The sequence below is a fragment of the Notolepis coatsorum genome (genome assembly GCF_963971535.1).
Source record: "Notolepis coatsorum genome assembly, chromosome: 20".
In the NCBI taxonomy this organism is placed as follows: Eukaryota; Metazoa; Chordata; class Actinopteri; order Aulopiformes; family Paralepididae; genus Notolepis; species Notolepis coatsorum.
In genome coordinates this window covers 59,572,059-59,595,036 of record NC_140184.1, presented here as the reverse complement: position 1 = coordinate 59,595,036, position 22,978 = coordinate 59,572,059, and the positions used below count along the sequence as shown (strand labels likewise).

General features: G+C 44.2%; 1 protein-coding gene across 1 annotated transcript in view; it reads right to left on the bottom strand.

Moving 5' to 3' along the window:
* Positions 1–1,276: 1,276 nt before the first annotated feature.
* Positions 1,277–22,978, bottom strand: part of khk (ketohexokinase) — a 61,121-nt gene continuing 39,419 nt past the window's right edge. Inside the window, exons 6-8 of the mRNA XM_084337216.1 lie at positions 13,989–14,077; positions 4,592–4,749; positions 1,277–3,401 (exon numbers count right to left, since the gene is read on the bottom strand). Of these exons, the coding sequence (XP_084193342.1) occupies positions 3,298–3,401; positions 4,592–4,749; positions 13,989–14,077 (351 nt within the window). The 3' untranslated portion in view covers positions 1,277–3,297. The remainder of the gene's footprint in view (positions 3,402–4,591; positions 4,750–13,988; positions 14,078–22,978) is intronic.

Sequence of the window (22,978 nt, the reverse complement as noted above, 5' to 3'; positions counted from 1 at the left end):
GCTCCACTGAACACCAGAGGGTTTATCTGTAAAGGATACTCATCAGCTCCACTCAACACCAGCCAAAGCAACATCAAAGGGGAACACATTTCGCTGAGTTCACGTCCCTTGTTTTCATTAGAGAGGCTGGGTATGAGTTAACTTCCCTCATTGTCATTAGAGAGGCTGGGCACACGAGGAGGGTCAAGACGGTTTGGACTGTGGTGTGTTGAAGTGGAAAAGATGGATTTTTATAGATTTATCTATTTCAACTTTTATTAGACATTGCAATGAAGTCAAGTGTTTCTTTATAAATCCCCATGGGGAAATTAAGTTGTCATAGCAGCATGGGGAGGGGGGAGGGGAGGTACAGGCAGGAAGAAAGATAATAATAGAAATAGTATAATAATAACAGAGTAGAGCGGTCAGGTGGCATAACGGAGATTGCGTTCGTCACCAAACCCCGGAGCGGCTAGATTCGCCTGTTCGAATCCAGCTCACAGCTCCGGGGTTGTCACCAGCTTGGCTGGCCGTCTGCACTAATACAATTGGCAGTATTAGAGGGTGGGAGAAGCTGGCGGGGTGGGTCCGGGTCGTTGTAAACACCGACTCCTACAGTTCGGTCGGGGCGCCTGCTAAGCGGATAGGACTTGAGTGGGATAGTGTGATCCTTCCACACGCTACGCCCTCTCAATGAGAATCCGCGCTGCCAGGTGTAAAGAAGCCGTTGATTGGCTGGACGTGTGTCGGAGGAAGCACGTGGTAGCCTCCACTCTCCCAGACCGACTGTGGGGGGTAGAGTGCGCAGCGACCAGGAAGGGGATTGGGAATTGGCATAACGACTAAAATTGGGATGGGAGAAAATCGGAGGAAAATGGAGGGGGGAAAAGATAAAAAAAAAAAAAAACAGAGTAGAATATAATAACTACACAATGTGACTCTGAGGCAAACTGAGAGGTGGCTGAGCGAGAGAGAAAGTGTGTGTGTGAGGATGGAATATTTACAACGCCAGCTGTGTGTGGCTGGGACAGGGTGGGATACCAGACAGATATCCTGTTTATCTTTCATCTTCACATACACAGACTATAGACAGGTGTATAATTGATACATCTGTGAAGGAGGGTGCAAGCTTAATTATCTCTCTCTCTCGCTCTCTCTCTCACACACACACACACACACACCTACATGTATGTGCTTAAAGGAAAATCAGTCTTTGGCTTCATTCATTTATTTGTTTAGTTATACAATCCATTAAAGAGTATTACAATTAAAGACTACATTATCTATTCCAGTCATAGCTGTGAATTCATTCAATCAAAGCCGCCAAGCACAGCATTAGTTTAGTATTATTAATCAGCTGTTACTCATATAGTCTAGTCTAAAGACTCATCAACTAATTCCTATTGCACATGATTATCATAACAGTAGTCTACATATCTATTTGATTGCATCGAGAAAAAGAAAAGAGAAAAAAAAGTACAGTATACATATCAAATGTTTATTCAAGTTATCATTAGTCTGGCTTCCACTTTGGAAAAATAGGGCTTAACAAGGCGTGCTCACTGTAAATTGTCACTGAATTTGAAAGATAATTTTTGTATTGCGTCGCTAACAGACAGATTTGCCTAGATTGTACTTTCAAATAAACATTTCCATTCCCGTGATATAAATATTTTGAGTTGGCCGGGGCCCTAGCAGGTCCTGCTCAGCCCCACAGTGTAATTGTGGCTATTGGATCACATGATTAAAAAGTAAAGGTCAATTCACATTCAGCAGAGACATTTAACACTTCATGGTGAGCAGCACAAAAGAACACAGCATGACTCGCACACTACACAGCATCACTCCAACTTCTGAACAAAAAAATCAGGGTTCCTGCAGGTTTCAACAAGTTACATTTAAGACTTTTTAAGACCTTTTTAAGATCACTTTGAATAGAATTCAATACCTATTTCATGGCCATACTGGCAAAAAAGTATGAAGGAAAATGACTATGAAAAGTAATTCCATATGAATTGTTGGGGGGGGGGAACTGATTACTTTGCAGCCCGGATATTTCGCACAAAAGCATTTAAGCCCAATACAGAGAAGGTATTGCAACATAGAAGTAACCTCCAAGTCCAACAAGACATTTTTAAGGCCTAAAATTCGGATTATTAAATGTAAGCCCTTTTAAGACTCCGTGGGAACCATGACAAATATCAGTTTACGTGGAGAGCTTGGTGTGACCTGGGTGCAGCTCAGAACCAGAAGAGATACACATGTTTATTTGTAGATTCTTGGCCGGGAGCCTCTAGTTTATTCACACATTTATGTTCATGTGATGACAGGAGTAATTGTTCCGACTGGTAAGAAAACGAGGTGATCGTGAATTAACTTCTAATGAAGTCACGTGTGCCGCCAACAACAAGGCTCCCCAGTGCGCTCCAGACGGCTTCAAAAAGGCTCAGCCTGCGTGGGCCTGCGCCGGAATGCCAGACTGGAAGGGTTTACCCTTTTTTCAGGACAATTATATTTTTTCAATTGTGCCAGAGGTTTCCATCAATCACAACAAAGCTTCAAATAGTATTTTGTCTCGGTTTTGAATACTGTGGAATGCCTTCATCTCGGTTAGGAGTCTGGCTAATTTTGGCAGAAATAAACTAAACTGTGGCTCAGGCTGCAATTAATAGATGCTATTTATCGTCACACTCCTATGCAGGGCTGTCTCGTCTACGCCTGTGAGTCACAGCCTCCTAAACACCTCTGCCCTATAACGTTGAATTGGGCATATACAGAGTATCACTAATAACCAGAAATGAAGCTTGTCTGAGTATTTATGAGTTATGCAGTGATGTAGTTATCAGAAAAGTAAACAGACTATTGCTATGTCTTTTCTGTGTAAGGAAACCATACCTTTATGGCTGCGTTCATCGTCGTTTCCATGGACATAGTGAATAAACAAGGCTGCACAGACGCTGTGAAACACATTTTTCATTCTTATTTATAAAAGAGACAAAATGGGGGGGGGGGGTCACTAATATAATATTATTTATTCAATATGTTAAGAGGAAATAATAAAAGCAAAGGTAGCACCGGTTAGTTTACTTCCTGTCTGGGCAGAGTTGTTTGACAGTGGAACGTCGTCCAACTCCCTGCGTAGGAGTGTGATTTATTGTCAGAAACAAGGGGGATAAGAGACATTCCCTACTTTTTCCCCCAACAACTTTCGCCTGCTGTGTGTGTGTTTGTTTACGCATCTTTCCTCGTGCAACTCCCTCCTTCCCTTTTGCTTTTTTCCACCTCCAGTCCATCTCATTTTCCCTCTTCAGTCACTTGTCACTCATCACTTTGTTTTGCCATGATGCCATCGTAACCGTGGATACCACACTTCCTGCCAGCGACCTGGCAGCCGAACCTCAGGGCCTCCTTTAAACTTCCGCCTTAAAAAGAAAGAGAGAGAGATAAGCATAAACATACTTCTTCAATCAATATCTGAAAAAGAACTACTAACCTTTGACTAGTATATACACTTTGCTACTAAGGAATCGACCTTGCCTATATTACTACCTACTATGCTAATATGTCTATACTTCTATGTAGCACTCATGTTCAACATTTGCTAAATGTAAATGTATAAAGAGACATTTTAACATCCATCTCTTATTCCCCAGATGAATATCAGCAGAAGACCCTGTGGGCCAACAATCTCCTGGACACCGCTGGGAGCTGCCTGGCCTGGTTAGCTGACATAGATATAAGCTAGAATCCTGTATGTAAAATACTGTTTTAATGTAAACCCATATTGTGTAATATAAAGCATCACTGAAGGTTGAAAATAGAGAGGTCAGGGAGAGACTGCAGAGATTTAGTCCAAAGTAGAACACGGATTTAAGGCAATAAGCATTTCGACAAAGGGTGCGTCTTCATCAGTGTCTGAGTACTATGGAATGACGCACCCTTCATCAAAACGTTAGTTTAAAATAAAGTGTATTGCCTTAAATCCATGTGCGCCAGTATTCTACTTTGGAAATAAATCTCCGAAGTCTCTCCATGATTCAAGATTGCACTGCTCTGGGCGGCTAGGTGGCGCAGTGGGCAAGGCGCTCGCCACCAATGCAGGAGATGCTGGGTTCGAGCCCAGCTCTCTGCGTTGCTACCAGCTTGGCTGGTCGTTCATACTAATACAATTGGCAGTATTAGGGGGTGGGAAGCTGGTGGGTGGGGATCATCGGACGCTGTGGACAGCGCCTCCTACAGGTCGGTTGGTGCGCCTGCGCAGTAGAATCAGGAAGCGACGGGGGCGGCGTGTCCCTCCCACGCAGACCCTCGCCGCTGAGAGATCGCGCTGTGCAGGTGAAAAGATGCGACGGCTGCCTCCTCGTGTACCGGAGGGGACACGTGATGCAAGGCTTCGTCCACATTGCAGCCGGCTTGTGGGAGGCATGGCCTAACAACGTTCGAGACAGGGGAGGATAGAATTGGACAATACGAAATTGGACCGGGAGAAAAATAGAAAAATGGGGAGAAAAAGTAGATAATAAAAAAAAAAAAAATTGCACTGCTCTGAGAGCATTTCCTTTTTATGTGTTTCGGAAAGCGGTTATATGGTGGCATGCTGCCATGTGCTCACCATTAGATAGAGTGTAGATGACCGATGCATTGAAGGTGTCCCCTGCACCCAGCGTGTCCACTAGCACTTCCGGGGGAAAGGCGTCAGAGTGGACAACTGCGCCATCAGGACCCATAGCATCTGCCCCTTTCTCCGCCCAGGCACAGATCAAGACAGCCCTGTAACACGGGAGGACACCAACGCAATGTTAAGACACTGGAAGAGACAGAGAGCAGGTCAGCGCTGCCACAGCATTGAAATTAGAAAAAGCACACCATGGAATGACGTCCAATGACGTAGGGTATCGGTATCAGAGAATCCCCCCAATACTAATAGTAAAACCGACAGATTGGATCAGTACTCTGTATCAGCCGATACTGTACTTGTTTAGTTTAGTACTTGAAATCGTTATCAGCAATGAAAGAGTGGTATCGGTATACAGTATTCCAGCTGTAAGCTGATGACTACAGGGTACATACCCACCATCTCTGTCAAAGTGTCCTTGAGCCAGGCACTGAACCCCTGAGTGCTCCAGGGGACACTGTGTACCAGGTCTACAATGTGTCTCCCATACAACTTCAAATAAAAGCAGTCCAAAATAGATGCCTGTCCAAAATAAAGGCAGGGTGTTTTTACACTTTTGACAAATAAAGGCATGTCTCAATTAGAAGCCCGGTCTACATTAATTGTTTCTTTTTTTATTTTTATTTTTTTTATAAATCTAGCTATCCAAGCTGATAGAATCACTGTAGCCTATTAATGGAAAGAGTAGGAGCTAGGTCTTATTAGCCATCTTTGCTGTGGTGCAAAAGGAATTAGAGGCCTGTCCCATATAGGGAGGTGTAGTGGTTACATCATTGCTGTTTCCGGCCGGTCCACCTCGCAAAATTGCAACGTATTTTCCCATTGCCCATTTCTAAATCGTCTCGTTTAAAACAAATAAAGCATGAACATTTGCATGGTGTAACTTTCTGTGCGTATTCATCCACAATCTAAACATGAAAATATTCGCAATTAATCGTAAAAAAAATCCCTGAATTTTATTTCAACCAAAAATGCTTAAACAATAATGTTAGTGATAGAAGGGAACCCATTTTGTGCAAAATGGAAAGATTTCCAATGTTCATGAGGCAGAATTGTTACAATAGCGGATAATCCATTTTCCCAATGATAAATCCCTATACGGGTGGACCTCGCGGGCGGTCCAAAGTGACGTCAGACTACACCTCCCTATAGACGCCTGTCCCATATAAACGCCTGTCCCAAATAAAGGCGGGGTGAGTTCAGTGATTGAAGCAACTAATATTGAAGCTTTTAATAATACATACTTAAAAATAATTAGTTATTCAAAGAAGAATCCAGAACTCAGATTCAATTGGAATGGCCCGCGATGAGGACGTTTTATTCAGCATGAAGATTCATCAAGCATTCAAAACAATTCCTACTTCCATCTCATCTCCACCTCTCTTTTATACTGATACTTGACATCCCTTGACGCCACTTCGCCAACTCTTTGACGGCCAAACACGTAATATTACGTGTTTCACCTCCAACGCTTGAGCGCCAAAAACGTAATAATACGTTTTTAGATCCTTTGATCTTTTTCCTTTGATCCCCGTTCTAGACGGTCATCCGGATCACTCTAGGTGTCCCTGGCTCGTTTGCCTACGTTGGAATTACAATGCCGATCGAATCTCACCAGGTGGCAGTATCGCCTACCTTTTGAACTCTGATAGAAAGGGATCAGTAGAGACAATGTCTGAACTGGACTGTCAAGACTCGCTCTGAGGGGGAGGAGCTCTTGCAGAGCAATCGCTAGGAGATCTGCTCGCCTCAAAACCTATAGCTTCCCGTAAACACGAGTACATATAAACGAGTAATCGCGATCGCCGATGGGATCATTGGAATTATTCTTTTTGGAGTACCTTCAAGTCAAGTCAAGTCAAGTCAAGAGTTTTAATTGTCACGGCATACAGGTATACAATGAAATGCGGGTGGTCTTGCCCGCAACGATGTGCAATACAGTGGTACATATAATAGAATCAAAAGAAGAAACAACATTGTGCAGTAACAGGTAGCAGGTAACATGGAGTGACATCTCGGTATCTGTACATAGTTATTTACAGAGCATGTGTGACATGCTAGTTAGCTTTGGTAGTGCAATACACTGTTCCTGTTATTCTAATTTAAAGTGTCCTTTCCTTTGGCCATAAGTGTGCGTGTGTGCGACATGAGTGTGTGCCCGCTCATGTTAAAGTGTTAAGTGGCTGCTCGTGTGTGAGCGTGCACAGTGTGCGTGTCGTGTGTGTGTTCATGTGTGCTTGTGTGTGGACAGTTCAATGTTCTGAGCACTCAATGTTCATTGTTCATGGCTCTGATGGCCTGGGGGAAGAAGCTGAGCCTAAGCCGCTCTGTCCTAGTAGCTGGGGTTCGCAGGCGTCTGCCTGACCTCAGCAGCTGAAACAGGCTGTTATTGGGGTGGTGAGGGTCTTTCATTATCCTGCAGGCTCTGGATTTGCACCTCTTGTTGTATAGAACCTGCAGGGGGGGTAGTGCAATACCCGTGGTACACTCGGCTGAGCGCACCACTTTCTGTAGGGCCTTCTTGTCCTGTGCCGTGCTGTTTCCATACCAGGCAGTGATGTTTCCGGTCAGGATGCTCTCTACAGCTCCTAAGTAGAAGGACTGGAGTATCTTCCCCGATACTCTGAACTTCCTTAACTGTCTCAGGTGGTAGAGACGCTGTTTCGCCTTCTTTACTACTGTGTCTATGTGTGTTGACCATGTCAGGTCCTCTGAGATGTGGACCCCCAGGTACTTGAAGCTGCTCACCCTTCTAGCTAAGGTAAGGAACTCCTATGTCTATTTTACCGGGCGATTTTTGCCAGGCGACCGAATTTTTAAGCTTGGCGACTGACAGAATTGTATCGCGTCCATTGTTATGAATGAGACAACCCACACGGCAGGAGATCTTTGAGAGATGATCACGGAGCAACTTCTGTCGCCTGGCTAAATATCGCCTCAATCCAATTTTCTTTTGGTGACGGCAGGCGACACAGCAAGGACAATGAGGAAATAATATGACTTCTACTGGTGTATCATTTGTACACCATTAATTTATCAATACATTCATTGATCAATAACCTACGTATTATTACCATGCTACTTATGTTAATTATTATGAACAGGAACAATTTAAATAAATAACATTAGTTGGAGAAGGTATAGTTTATTGTTTATTGTTTAAAAGGATCCCCATTAGCTGTCACCTAAGTGGCGAGCTAGTCTTCCTGGGGTCCACACAGAAAGACAACAGAAAACACAAAACATAACAACATGAGATACATATGACAATCACAATTAACAATGATAATCTAAAAACAGTAAAACATTGTAGACATCATTAGAATCAGAATATTTTGCTCACATATTTAAGTAGTGCATTCTCAGGTGGTATTTGAAAGACATTTTACTATTCAATTTACTTATGTTCAGTGGGCAGTTATTCCAATGATTGATGGCACGATAAACAACAGTCCTCTTTAAAGCATTTGATTTTGGACGTGGTAACATAATCTGTCCATCATCAGCTGACCTAGTAAAATAAGAATGAATAGTGGCCGCTTGTCATTAACTAATAAATTGACAATGCGCCACGATGCACCTACTAGATGTTTTTATACTTTGGTAACAAAAGAAGTTGTGGATGTTGACAGAGTTTAATGTCCAGGCTGCAGTTTGTAAGGTTTATTGTCCAAAGAAAATTATGGTTGAGAACAGAACAGTTCGCGTCTTCCATGAAAAAACGTTCTCTCTCAGCAGGTGCATAACAATACTTGTCCAATCGGTGGTACTGGTAGTGAACGTATTGTAGCAATCAGTCATGCAGTAATGTCAGGAAGAATGAGGAGAGGTTGTATCCGTATATGGTGGTTTAATTCCAGCTCAATATGGGTTTTACAGGTTAATACTTCCCTCGTAATGCACAACACAGCTACCTGCTAATACGCTCGCTTCACGACAACCTAATGTCCGGTCCGTCCTCCCATATCTCCCTCCGGGGGGAAACAACACCCCCAGCTGAACAGAGCGACACTTATTACCAGAACGGTCCTGTCTGGTGTGGGGTGTTAAGCGAGCGACAGCCGATCGCATCGCCAGGCGACGTTGCTCGTCTGCCATGTGCTTTTGACTTAACGATCGCATGATTTCGTGAAGGCACATAATGTACATGGTATATACCTTTGATTTGGGAGTATTTGGGGTTTCAGGGGATCAACCAGGATGATTTGGGCTTATTGCATATAATGCGTCTTATCTCGCGATCTATGGAAAAAGACTGGATTATTTTGGAAATGGCCGATGTTTAGCGTGTAATAAACTACAAACTACAGTGTGTAGAAACAAACTCTTTTTTACATGTTGGACTAGATATAGTGTCTGTCAAATGAGCCATACTATTGTCTCCATAGCTATAATATAGAATATACAATAGCTCCGCAAAGATCGTGAAATATCGTGAAAATGGTCAAGAAAAGCTGGCGCTAGCCAGTACAGATGGGGAAAGGGCGTGCTCTCAATGAATTAATGTGTTATTGCCAAATATGTTGCAATATGTTGTGTGTGTGTGTTGTGAATGTGTCTGAGTAAGTTTGTGTGTGTGTGTGTGTGGTGTGAATATTATTGCCAACTAAAAACCCATTCCTTTCTATTTTCGCGTCTCGAAGACCGCTAACAGATTGATTGATTGATTGATTGAAAACTTTATTAACAGATTGCAGAATGGGTACAATACAGTACAGCTCAATACACACAATTGTTAAGGGGATGCAGACCAGAGAAAGACTTTCGTCTTGTTTACATCAGGGTCCCCCATTTTCAATTCATCAGGACATATATGACATACATGACATACAGATAGTCAGTACTGCTACATCTATACATTTATGACATACCAGATTTGCAAATACAGTACTGTTTGTGATACAGAAGGAGTCAAGAAAAGGGAGTATATACATTTGACGTAGAAACTGTACATTGGAGGAGGTTGGGTGGGGGGGGGGTGGGTACACTGGGATATTGACAACCATACTGGGTAATTTACATTGGAGGTGGGGGGGGGGGGGGGGGGGCACACTGTATAAACAAGCAAAACTGTACATTGAGGGGGGGGGGGGGGAGACTCTGTACAAACAAACAAAATTGTACATTGGACTATTGACAAAACCATACTAGGTAAATGACTGTACATTGGAGGGGGTTGGGTTAGGATATTTACAGGGGCCAGTGTTGAATTGCAGTCTCCCGTAGGTGTCTCTTGAGAGAGGTTTTGAAAGTGGGTAGTGATCCACATTCCTTTACAGCTTTGGGTAGGGCGTTCCACATTGATGTGGCATAATTGCGAAACGTGTTTAGTCCCTTATTTGAGCCGAATCTGGGTTTAACATGATTTGTGGAGCTCCCTCTGGTGTTGTGATCGTGGTATTCACTGACCTTTGGGAAGTATTTTGCCATGTACATGGGTACCTTGGTCGTGTAGTGTATCTTGTAGACCAGGCCCATTGCAAGTTGCTGTACTCTGTCATCTACTCTAAGCCATCCTAGGTTGTCAAAGTGGGCAGGGGTGAGGTGGGTTCTAGGAGTAAGGTCAAGCAGTAGTCTGACCAGTTTGTTTTGAGATGTTTGTAATTTTGTTTTTAGCGCCTTTGAGGTGCTTTGGTACCATGAGGTGCAAGCATAGTCGTAGTACCCCTGAATGAGTGCTCCTGCCAGAGTCTTCAGGGTATTCTTGTTTACCAGAGAGGAGATCCGGTACAAGAATCGAGTTCGTTGGTTGACTTTTTTTATTACATTGGATGCCATTTTGTCACAGGAGAGATTAGCCTCTAGGATGGAACCCAGGTAGGTAATTTCATCTTTCCTTGTGACAATATTGTCACCCACTGTAACTGAGAAGCCGTCGGTCTTGCTGAGTTTGTTATTTGAACCGAAGAGAATGGACTCTGTTTTGCCCATGTGTAATGATAGTTTGTTATCAGCGAGCCATATGCAGATTCTGCCTAGTTCCGAGCTGAGGGTTTTTTCAACCTGTAACTTGTTCTTGTCAGAGACCAGCAGGGCTGAGTCGTCCGCAAACAGGAACAAGTTGCAGTCACAAGCTGACGACATGTCATTTGCATAAATTAGGAACAGTAGCGGTCCTAGTATGCTTCCTTGTGGAACACCACAGCTCACTGTGAGAGGGGGGGATAGGGTACCGTTTACCTCCACCATCTGTTCCCTCCCCTCAAGGTAGGATTGCATCCAGCTCACTGATAGACTATCAAAACCAATTGCTTTTAGCTTGTCAATCAGAATGGAGTGATTGACCGTGTCAAAGGCCTTTTGTAGGTCCAGCATGACCATGCCGCAGTATTTGCCTGCGTCCACCTCTTGTTTGATGTGGTCATTCAAATAGAGAAGGCATGTGTCAGTGGAGTGGGATGTTCTGAAGCCAGATTGGAATTCGTAGATTAGATTTTTTTCCGCTAGGTACTTTTCGACCTGTTCGTAGACTATTTTTTCCATGACTTTCGAGATGGAGGTGAGAATAGAAACAGGGCGGTAGTTGCCTGGGTCTAATTTGCTGCCCTTTTTGTGCAGAGGGGTCACCCTCGCAATTTTGAAGTCCTTGGGGACGTGTCCCTGTTTTATGGAGAGGTTTATTATGTGTGTGATGATTGGGGTGATGGCGGCTGCTGAGTCTCTGAGGAATTTGGAGGGGATGTTGTCATGGCCAGTGGCCTTGTTAGGTTGGAGGGCGCTCAGTTTATTGAGTACCTCATCTGTTGTTACCATTTCCAGCTTGAAGTCGTCCTTGCGGACCCCTAGGTTTTTGTAGTAAGCTACTATGTGTTCTACCCCATAAAGCCCTGAGTGGGAGGGTAGTTTGTTTACCAGTGTTGTGGCTATGTTTGTGAAGAAAATGTTTAAGTAATTGGCTACATCCAGCTTGTCTGTGATGAGCGTGTTGTCCGTTTTTATGTTTATGTTTGAGAATCTGGTTTTAAGTTTTTTACTGCATCCTAGTTGATTATTGAGTAATTTCCAAAGTTCACGTGGTTTGTTTTTGTTTTCCTCAGTTTTGTCATTGATGAAATTCTTTTTTGCAGTTTTGATCATGGAGTTTACGTCGTTTCTTAGTCTGTTTCTTTCTAGTTTGAGTTCAGTCACGTGGGCTTGGAGTTCACTGCTCGTGCTTTTAGTAAGCTTTGACTGACTTTTACGAAACTCAGAGCATTTTTTGTCTCTGGTTTTCATAGCGGCCAGTATTTCGGAGTGCATCCACGGCTCAGCGCGATTTTTTACCCTGGTGGTTCTTAGGGGGGCCATGTCGTTTAGTATTGTTGAGAATTTGGTTTTGAAACCAAGCCATGTTTCTTCAACCAGTGTACCATTGAGTTCATCTGACCAGTCCAGGCTCTCCAGTTCAAGGTTAAAGGCCTCGCTAGAGTAGGTTTTGAGGTCTCTAGATGTGACTGTTTTGTGGCAGCCAGCCTTTTGTTTTAGTTTTTTGCGGGTACAGAATATCATATAATGATCACTTAACCCGCATGCTATAACCCCTTTATTGGAGATCTTGGACTTGTCGGAGGTCAGAATGAGGTCAATGGTAGTCTGAGTTGATTCACATACACGTGTGGGTTGGGTGATTAGCTGGCTGAGGCCGTGCAGATCACAAAACCTACTGAATGACTTGAAGACGGGTGCATCTTTTCGTTGCATATCCGTGTTCCAGTCTCCAATAAGAATTTTGTCTACATCCTCAACTCCAGCTAAACACCCATCCAGTGTATCATAAAAGTCACTATGATCTGGCGGCCTGTAGACTGTGCCAACCAGTAGGGATTTCGCCCTTTCGAATAGGATTTCCACCCATACAGTTTCAATTGATTTATGATTCAGGTCATTTCTGTTGATGAATTTGGTGTCCTTGTGTATGTACATACAGACACCACCTCCATGTTTGTTCCTATCATTCCTAATTATTGAGTAGTTCTCAATCTCTATCTCTGGATCTTTTACAGAATCGTCAAGCTTAGTTTCTGAGAAGCACAGTATGTTTGCCTTACCATTTATGAATAATTGTTTGATTTCATCCAATTTGTTTTTTAAGCTGTTAATGTTAATGTGAAAAATGTTCAGTCCATTGGCGTTGGTTATTTCATTGATGTTGGCAGGTTCGAAGTATTGTTCGTTTGTGATCTGTTCCTCTGTGTGGGGCTGGGGGGCTTTGTTGTTGAGGGTGGGAAGGGGGGAGGGGGGGGTCGGGTCCCGCTCCGTGCTGGAACAACAAAGAAGGGGGGAGGGGGGGGTCGGGTCCCGCGCCGTGCTGGAACAACAAAGGACTCGTTCCTGGATGTTTCCGTTGTTAGCTCTGCTAGCTAGCCGGCTATCGGGCGTCGAGATGTTTAAATCCCGCGTCGAGTTGGTCGTCATGGTTTCGACCCTCGGTTCACCTCCTCTCGTCTCTGCCTCACGTGTGCTCGTCTGCTGCGGCGTCATTGGGGAACAGTTGCCGTCCGCGCAGTGGATGTTGCCACGGGTCGAGTTGTTGATGTTGCTGTTGGTCGCGATGGAAACCACCTTCGCTTCTTGCGCTGCCAGACCAAGTCTTCTCGCCTGAGTTCTGGTCAAGACCGGGCCTGGGTTTAAATGAATGTCTCCCGAAAGTAGTAGAACCAGGATGATCATGGTCCTACGGTCCAATCTGCCATTCGGGGGTAAGTTCTTACGTGCCGGGCTCGCTGTTAGTAGCGTGTGTATAGCCGCCGTTCCGACGTGTAGATGTTTCTTTTCAGAGCCATTGAGAAGGTAGAAGTCACTGTGGGTCTCGTTAAATCCGTTTTCACTTCTCTCCACTTCTGTTTGATGTTGCTTCATTGATGAATTGAGGTATAAATCCGTAATCCATATTATGAGGAGGAGAAAATGTGCACAAAACCTTGTTGTGTGTGTTGCAATAATTATATAGGATTTGTTTTTCCCAAGTCTACCTTTTGTGTTGAAACCTGGAACCTCGTTTGGAAATCACTGTCCTTCCAGATTATTTTGTATCCGAGAGAAAGTTCACTCAGGGACACAGTGAGACAGACTTTCTGTGTGTTTCCTCTCAATACATTTATATAGAAGTGTATAGGTATATAGGTGTTTTGGGCATCTTGCCACCACAATAAAAGCTGGGCTATTACTTGAAGTTTTACCATATATCTAAAGAGGGATATGTGACCATACCAATTCCAAGGGCCGATGGAGAAACGTATCTGTCCTTCCATTCAATATCTGTCTTTCTTGCTAGCCTTGTTCCTCTGAATCACTCTTTCTGAAGCCCTCTTGATCTAGAGTCTTGACCTCTTGACCTTTCCCCTGCCTCACTCACCCTGGCTTCACTCTGTCATAGAGGCCTTTCAGGGCAGCGTCTGCAGAGTGGAACCCAAAGTGCCTCGCCACATCTTTACTGACGAATACCTGAGGACAGGACAAGAACACAACACATTAGACTTGAAGCATAAGAAACAGAGCCTGCATTAACCCGATGGAGACAACAGCACTGAATACAATGAGAGAGTTTCAGATTCAAGAGACAGATGAATAGAAAACAAAGTAAAAATGCTTTTAATGTAGAGTAGAACATACTCTACTCTACTCTACTCTACTCTACTCTACACACACACACACACACACACACACACACACACACACACACACACACACACACACACACACACACACACACACACACACACACACACACACACACACACACACACTGTCCTCCTATCTTGTTTGGGGTGGGGGGTGATTACAGTATAATACCTCTGAGATGTCCTGATATTCTGCAGCATTATTACCAACAGGTTCTTATGTTATCTGAGGCAGTAGCAGTGGAAAGAGTGCACATGAGATGTAACAAACATCTGTTATCATAAGAGGGAATCTATTTTGTATCTGACATTGTGGTGGGCTGCCACAAATAAATATTAATCAACTACATTTACATTTTACATTTACATTTAGTCATTTAGCTGACTAAAGGGTACAACTCTATCAGCTGAGTAACAATGTTCATCAAAGTGTTGCGTGTTACAGTGTAGGTTAGTTTATTAGGACAAGTGCATGACAGTAAGGTTAGTTAGGGTTAGGTCTTTTTTAAATTTTCATTTTTTATTTCAGATAATGGTTGAAGAAGTGCGTCTTTAGTCGACGGCGAAAGATTGGACGTGTTTCGGCTGTCCTAACTGGGGTGGGTAGTTCATTCCACCATTGTGGGGCAAGGACTGAGAATAGGCGACTTCTCCTTGATGACCCTCCTGGAGCTTGGATAGGAGTAGGTCTGAGGCGGCCAGAAGATGCAGAGCGTAGGGGTCTTGAGGGTGTGTAGTTAGAGACCATTAACCGGAGGTAGGCGGGAGCGGTTCCCTTTGCCGCACGGTATGCTAGGTCGAGGGCCTTGAAGCGGATTCGTGCTGCAATGGGGAGCCAGTGCAGGTCCCTAAGAAGTGGGGTGACATGGGCCGACTTCGGTAGGTTTGAGATCAGGCTGGGCCGCTGCGTTCTGAATGAGTTGAAGAGGCTTGGTGGCAGTGGCCGGGAGGCCAGCAAGCAGTGCGTTGCAGTAGTCGAGGCGGGGGATGACTGTTGATTGGACGAGGAGTTGGGTGGCTTCTTTTGTCAGGAAGGGGCGGATCCTTCTGACGTTGCTCAGGAGGAATCTGCAGGTTCTGGTTGTCGCTGCGATGTGAGCAGAGAAGTTCAACTGGTCGTCGAGGACAACACCAAGGTTCTTGGCGGTCGGGGACGCGGTCACAGCTGCATTCTCGACTGTGATGGAAAGGTCGGTCAGGGGGGAGGATTTGGCCGGCAGGTGGAGCAATTCTGTTTTGCTTAGGTTCAGTTTGAGGTGGTTGGTCGTCATATAAGCGGAGATGTCGGACAGACAGGCCGAGATCCGCTCAGAGACGTGGATATCTGAGGGAGGGAAGGAGAGGAAGAGTTGAGTATCATCGGCATAACAATGATACGAGAAGCCATGAGACGTGATAATGTTACCCAGTGATTTAGTGTAGAGGGAGAAGAGAAGGGGTCCTAGGACCGAGCCCTGGGGGACACCCGTCCGCAGGGGGCGGGTGGCCGACAGGGTCCCTCTCCATGACACTTGGTAGGAGCGGTCATTGAAGTATGATGTCAGCCATGTCAGCGCAGAGCCAACCACTCCCATTCCTGCGAGGGCCGCAAGGAGGATCTGATGGTTGACTGTGTCGAAGGCTGCAGATAGATCACCAGATAGACTACCTTTAGAGAAGAATTATGAAAAGGTAACCTAATAACGTTTGTATTTTTCTACTAGAGCACTTAATTGTATAACAGATGGACAAATAAACTGCCTTTTTCTTTTTTACTTGGCGTGAGTCACTTTCCTTTTCTTTCCTGAGTGTGAGCCCCTGTGCGTCTGAACCAATGGCAGAAAAAGGATACTGTAAGAGCCAAATCCTATGATGATAAATTGTATCTGTATTGCCCCATTAGACATATAGTTTATTATGGTATTTGTGCTTTGTGTTTATTAATATATGTTATAATGAATTCCAAGATGGAGACTTACCTGGTCAACTCCCCTTTTTTCCCACGTTCCCCCTAACCACTCCTATAACATGGCAGGTAGTTTGGAGTTAAGCTAGGCCCAGGTAGAGCGGTACCATATAGTTTTTGACAATGTAAAGGCAATCCTACGAACCAAAGTTGCCTTGAGGCTCCAGGTAATGCGTTGTTAGTCCGACACGCTCCGAATTGCAGTCCAAAAGAAAAGATGACGTACGTTACCTCCGTCCTTGTTGCGCTTAGAAGTTGTCTGTCTGTATTTTGTCAGCGGAAGTTTTTGACAATGTCTCTTGTCTCTTCAAATGTAGCTTGAGTTCCTTTGGCAGCCCTCTCAATGTCGTGGTTGGCAGCGTGTCGGTGTGTGCGTTTGAGAGTGGATGACGTCACAAGCAGCATTCACCAAGTGCGCTGTTTCCCACGCCCTAACTGCTTCATTCATAAATTGCACTGTTCTGTTTTAAATGCCTACAATGCCGCTGCTCACAGGTTTTCGTTAGCTGCCCACATTATGGCGGAAATGGAGAGTGGCATTTTTGAGGATCCTTTACAAAAATTAAAAGGATCAAGAAGTGCAAAATTGGGAGCACTTACAAAAAAAGGAATGAAATCACTGAACTTATGGGAAATCATGGAAATGCGGAATTGGTTCAAACAAAAATGACAGATTTCTCAAAGTTGCGTGTTGAGTTACATGAACTCAATACAGCTGTAAATGGTTTGCTAACCAAAATATCTATAGAGGAAACAGATAGATGTGTCTAGAGTGGCTCCCGCACAACTTGCAAAATATTTATTTATTTGACAAGCGACATGGTACAATTCACCATCTAAACTTTAAGACTAAAAGACGAATACTGCACTACGTTTCACAACATGACGGGAAGAGCAAAGAGAATTGATAAAACGTTGAAGGCAACTGCTGCTAGCCTCAAAGCTACTGAACTTGCTAGTGGGGCTAAAGACATGCCTGTTTCCCCAGCCAAAGCGACGCCAGCCTTGCCCAGCGACTTGGAGAACCTCCGTACTGCCATACTCACCGACACGACGGCAGTGGTCACCTCGCTGCTAAACTCAGCTCTCACACCGGTGAATAGGACCCTGGAGGCAATAAAATCCACGCTGGATATGCACAGACAACGGATCACCTCCGTCGAATCGGGCTTGTCTGACTACAGCGACAGAGTCGTCGAGATGGAGGGCGCATATGCTCAACTCAAAACGGAGAACGCTCTGCTGGCCGACAAGTTGGATGATCTTGAAAACCGCTCGCGCAGAGCCAACTTGAGAGTGATCTGCATCCCTGAAAAAATGGAAGGCTCGGATCCAATCCAATTCATGACCGAATTGTTTTCGGAGATTTGTGGTGCTAATTTTTTCCCCATGCCGCTCATACTGTCTCGCGCCCACAGGCTGGGGAAAGAAAATAAAGCCGGAGGAAACAACCCCAGACCCAGAGCGGTCATCGTACTTTTCCACAACTACCAGGACAAGGAGCGTGTTTTTGGGAAGAGAAGGGAGGATCTGCGGTACCATGGCCACAAGATCTCACTCTACCCTGACTTCAGCGTCGAACTGTCCCGAAAGCGCGCGGCTTACAACGACGTGAAAGCCCGACTGTACAAGAAAGACATTCGTTTTGGAATTCTGTACCCAGCTCGCCTCCGCGTGGACTTCGAAGACCAAACGTTGTACTTTGACTCTCCCGCAGCTGCTCAGACATTCTACAACACTCATTGGCATGACTGAGGTAATTACACAACGGTCAGGGTTTGTTTACACACCAGCTTTAACGTAGGCTGGCTAACAGCTGGCTTGGACTGTATGACGTTAACACACCAGCCTACTGGTTGGTGTTCCCCCCACTATTTTCTTTGCTCGACAAATCTCGACTTGTTATTCAAGTTCAGTATCTTTCAGTTATTTCTATTTCTATAATGTAATTCTACAACGCTCATTGGCATGACTGAGGTAATTACACAACGGTCGGGGTTTGTTTACACACCAGCTTTAACGTAGGCTGGCTAACAGCTGGCTTGGACTGTATGACGTTAACACACCAGCCTACTGGTTGGTGTTCCCCCCACTCTTTTCTTTGCTCGACAAATCTCAAGTTGTTATTCAAGTTCAGTATCTTTCAGTTATTTCTATAATGTGTCGCTTGTCACAGCGAAATGCTCTTTGATATATACTTTTTTTTTCTCTCTACACTCTTAGTAAATTGGGAGCTCACGCTCTAGGTTAGGTTCTAGCTTCTAGGTTAGGTTCTAGCTTCTAGGTTAGGTTCTAGCTTCTAGGTTAGGTTAGGTTCTAGCTTCTAGGTTGGGTTTTAGCTTCTAGGTTGGGCTCTAGCTTCTAGGTTAAGTTAGGTTCTAGCTTCTAGGTTAGGTTCTAGCTTCTAGGTTAGGTTAGGTTCTAGGTTAGGTTAAGGTCTGTGGATGCACCGGAAGTTTAGTAGCGATTACCTGCGGTTCTCTAGATGTGGGAAGAAGAGAAGGGAACCTAGGATGGTCTACAATACCCCTGTACAGGGGGGCTGTATATGGGACAATCAGACCACTCAAATCTTGAACTGAATCATGACTTCATCTAATAATGGGAGGGACAACTCTGTTAGACTGATCATGTGGAATGTCAAATCTATGAACGGGCCAGTCAAACGTTCAAGGGTTTTTGCTCACCTAAGAAACTTGAAGGCAGATATCATGTTTTTGCAAGAAACTCACTTATTGAAAGCAGATCAAATTAGACTACACAAGCCTTGGATCAGCCAGGTATTTCACTCCAATTTTAATATTCGGGCAAGAGGTGTTGCGATACTGGTAAACAAAATAATTCAATTCACATCCTCTAACGTTATCTCTGACCCGGATGGCAGATATATAATAGTAACGGGCACTCTATTCCAAACCCCAGTGCTCTTAGTCAATATTTACGATGATTATGATGTTGGTTTTATGAACAAGATCCTCTCCTCCCTCCCAAACTTAAACACACACCAACTTATTTTGGGGGGTGATTTGAACTGTGTTGTGGACCCGGTTTTGGATCGCTCTTCTCTAAGACCCTCAACACTCTCTAAAATGTCCAGGTCCTTATCAGCCTTTATGAGGGAAAATGGATGTGTGGACCCATGGAGATCTGCAAACCCACTATTAAAGGCATTCTCTTTTTTTTCACATGTACACCACTCTTATACCAGGATAGATTATTTTTTTATTGATAAAACACTGTTAGACTCTGTCCGCTCAGTTGACTATTTAGCCATTGTAATTTCAGACCATGCGCCTATACAAATGGACATCTCCTTTACTCTGAATAGAAAAGATCGCCCTCCCTGGAGATTCGATACCTTGCTACTTTCCGACAAGGGGTTTTGCGACAAAATTTCAAAGTCAATTGATGACTTCTTACTCATCAATAGATCGGATTCAATATCTCACTCACTGTTGTGGGAGACTTTAAAAGTGGTTCTGCGTGGTGAAATTATTTCCCATGTAGCCCATGCGAACAAAACCCAGAGAAAGCGGTTGCAGGACCTTACAGATTCTATTCTCCAGCTTGATGGTGAGTACGCCGCAGACCCTTCACCTGAATTGTATAAAAAGAAGCTTGATTTGCAGTCTGAATTCGATCTATTATCCACAAAGAAAGCTGAAGGTCTGCTGCTCCACTCCTGTGGCCTGTTGTATGAATATGGAGACAAGAACAGTCGGCTGCTCGCACATCAGCTCAAGCGCAGAGCAGCCTCCAGGCTGATCCCACAGATAAGGGATCGCTCTAATAACATGGTCTCGAAACCCCAAGACATTAACAAGACCTTTGAAGTGTTTTACTCGACTCTCTACACATCCGAACCCCCTCCCGACAGAATATCTATGGATACTTTTTTAAATGACCTAGAATTCCCGTCTATAGACCCGGAGCTGGCTAAGGATTTAGACAGACCATTGAACATTGAGGAGATCAAGGAGGCTATCAATGCTATGCAGAGTGGCAAGGCACCGGGTCCAGATGGCTATGAGGCAGGTTTTTATAAAAGGTTTTGTGACAAACTCGCCCCGCTTCTGATGGAAATGTTTAACGAGTCCCTGAAAAATGGGACACTGCCACATACACTCACCCAAGCAACCATTTCCCTCCTACTTAAAAAGGACAAAGACCCCACAGATTGTGGATCGTATCGCCCAATTTAGCTGATTAACAACGATGGAAAGGTCATTGCCAAGGTGATGGCTAGGCGTCTGGAGAACATCTTACCTCTGATTATTTCTGAGGACCAGACTGGCTTCATTAAGGGTCGCCACTCCTTTTCTAACATTAGCAGACTCTTGAATATTATACACACTTCAGGTCCTTCTCTCCCTCCTGAGGTAATTATATCTCTGGACGCGGAGAAGGCCTTTGACCGCGTGGAGTGGGAATACTTGTTCACGACTCTGCAGAAATTTGGGTTCGGGGACACATTTATCTCATGGGTCCGGCTACTCTACTCTGCCCCCTTGGCCTGTGTTACTACCAACTCTATAAACTCCCCTTATTTCCCACTCTCCAGAGGGACACTCCAGGGTTGTCCTTTGTCTCCGTTATTGTTTGCCGTCGCCGCTGAACCTCTATCCATTGCACTCAAGTCCTCGCCCCACTTCCGTGGTATCACCCGTCACGGAGTCGAACACAGGGTCTCCCTTTACGCTGATGACCTTCTGCTCTATTTGACGCATCCTATTACCTCCATCCCTCACATAAAATCTATGTTGAGACAGTTTGGCTCTTTCTCAGGCTATAAGCTGAATTTTCATAAAAGTGAATGTTTCCCCATTAACAACTCAGCCTTACAAATGACACAATCTTCAATTCCCTTTCGTCTGTCACAATCAGGCTTTAAATATCTGGGCATAAAGATCACCCACACCTTAAACTCTATTTTTGAAGCTAACTTCCCCCCATTAATCACTAACATGAAAGCTGACTTTCAACATTGGAGCAGCCTGCCCCTCTCACTCTCCGGTAAAGTACAATGTGTTAAAATGAATATCCTGCCCAAATTCCTGTATGTCTTTCAATGCCTCCCTCTATTTCTACCCAAATCCTTTTTTCTCACAATAGACCAAGCAATATCTGCCTTTATCTGGGGGGGAAAGATCCCTAGAATAGGCAAAGCCATCCTACAAGGACCTAGGGGGTCAGGTGGACTTGCGCTCCCTAATTTCATGCACTATTACTGGTCTGCCAACATCCATAAAATTATTCTTTGGTTGAAAGCCCCAGAAACAGACTGGTGTAGCTTAGAAGAGCAATCGTGCCGTTCATCCTCCCTGGCAGCTCTGGTCTACTCTTCTTTCCCTCTCTCTCCTTCCCGGCACTCCTCAAACCCTGTTGTTCTGTCCACTTTAAAGATTTGGATACAGTTTCGTCGCCACTTTAAACTCTGTTCAGCATCAGTCTTGGGGCCTATTAGTAATAACCACCTGTTTGTTCCCTCCACTCTGGACTCGTCTTTTACACGCTGGAACAGACTCGGAATAAATAGTTTCAAGGATCTATATGACGGTGACACTTTCTCCAGTTTTAGCTCCTTGTGTCTCCAATTTGGTCTTCCACGCTCCGATTTATTTCGTTATCTTCAGATACGTCATTTTGTACGTTCACAATTTTACTCATTTCCTAGCCCCCCTCAACGATCAAATTGGGAGAGACTCTTAGGTCTATCACCAAACCAAAAAGGGCTTATATCTGAAATTTATCAAAATACTATGTGCTTGACCAAAGACAAAAGCGCTAAGACGAGGTCCAGGTGGGAGGAGGAGCTGGGGGTGGAACTGACAGAGGGGTGGTGGGGGGAGCAATGGATAGGGTGAATTCCTCCTCCACTTGTGCCAGACTCAGCCTAATACAACTAAAGGTGGTACACAGAGTACACTACAGCAAAGCAAGACTAGCTGAAATCTACCCAGACTCCAATCCCAATTGTGACCGCTGTAATAGCCCACAAGCTGATCTCTCTCACATGTTTTGGTCCTGCCCGGGGCTTAGACCATTATGGTCCTCGATATTCAATGTGCTCTCGATAGTACTAGATACCACAATACAGCCCTGTCCACTGTTGGCCATTTTCGGCGTACCGGCTGAGCCTCTCCCTATTAAGCCAAACGATACTGACATGTTGGCTTTTGCCACGCTCTTGGCCAGACGGAGAATACTCCTAGCCTGGAAACTGTCTACACCTCCCCCCTTCTCCGCCTGGCTAAAAGATATGGTCTCGTTTCTAAAACTAGAGAAGATTAAGTATGCACTTAGAGGAGTTAACGAAAGATTCTTTAAGAAGTGGCAGCCGTTCATTTCTTACTTTAACAGCCTATCTGTTCTCCCTCCTGACTGAGTGTCTTCCTTCTTTGAGTGATCCTCCCATCTAACCAGGCCCAACAGTACTATGTAATACAACCAGATAACTATGTAGATACTCTATAATTTATTAATGTACCATATCTGACTCAGACTATTTTCCTTTTGTTTATTATTATTCTTTATTTTTTTTATTATATTATTTAATTTGTCTTTGTTATTTTTGTATTTTGTATTATTTAATTTAATTTAATTGTATTATTGTCAGTAGCAATTGTTATTATTGTCTGTAATTTAACCTTTTCTCTTGTTGCATGTTATGTATGTAACCCTACCTGTTGATCCGTGGGGTGGGTTTGGGGGTGGGATGGGTGGGGTAGATTATACAAAAAAACAGGAAAAAATTATGAATAATTCTGACTTTGTAATTGT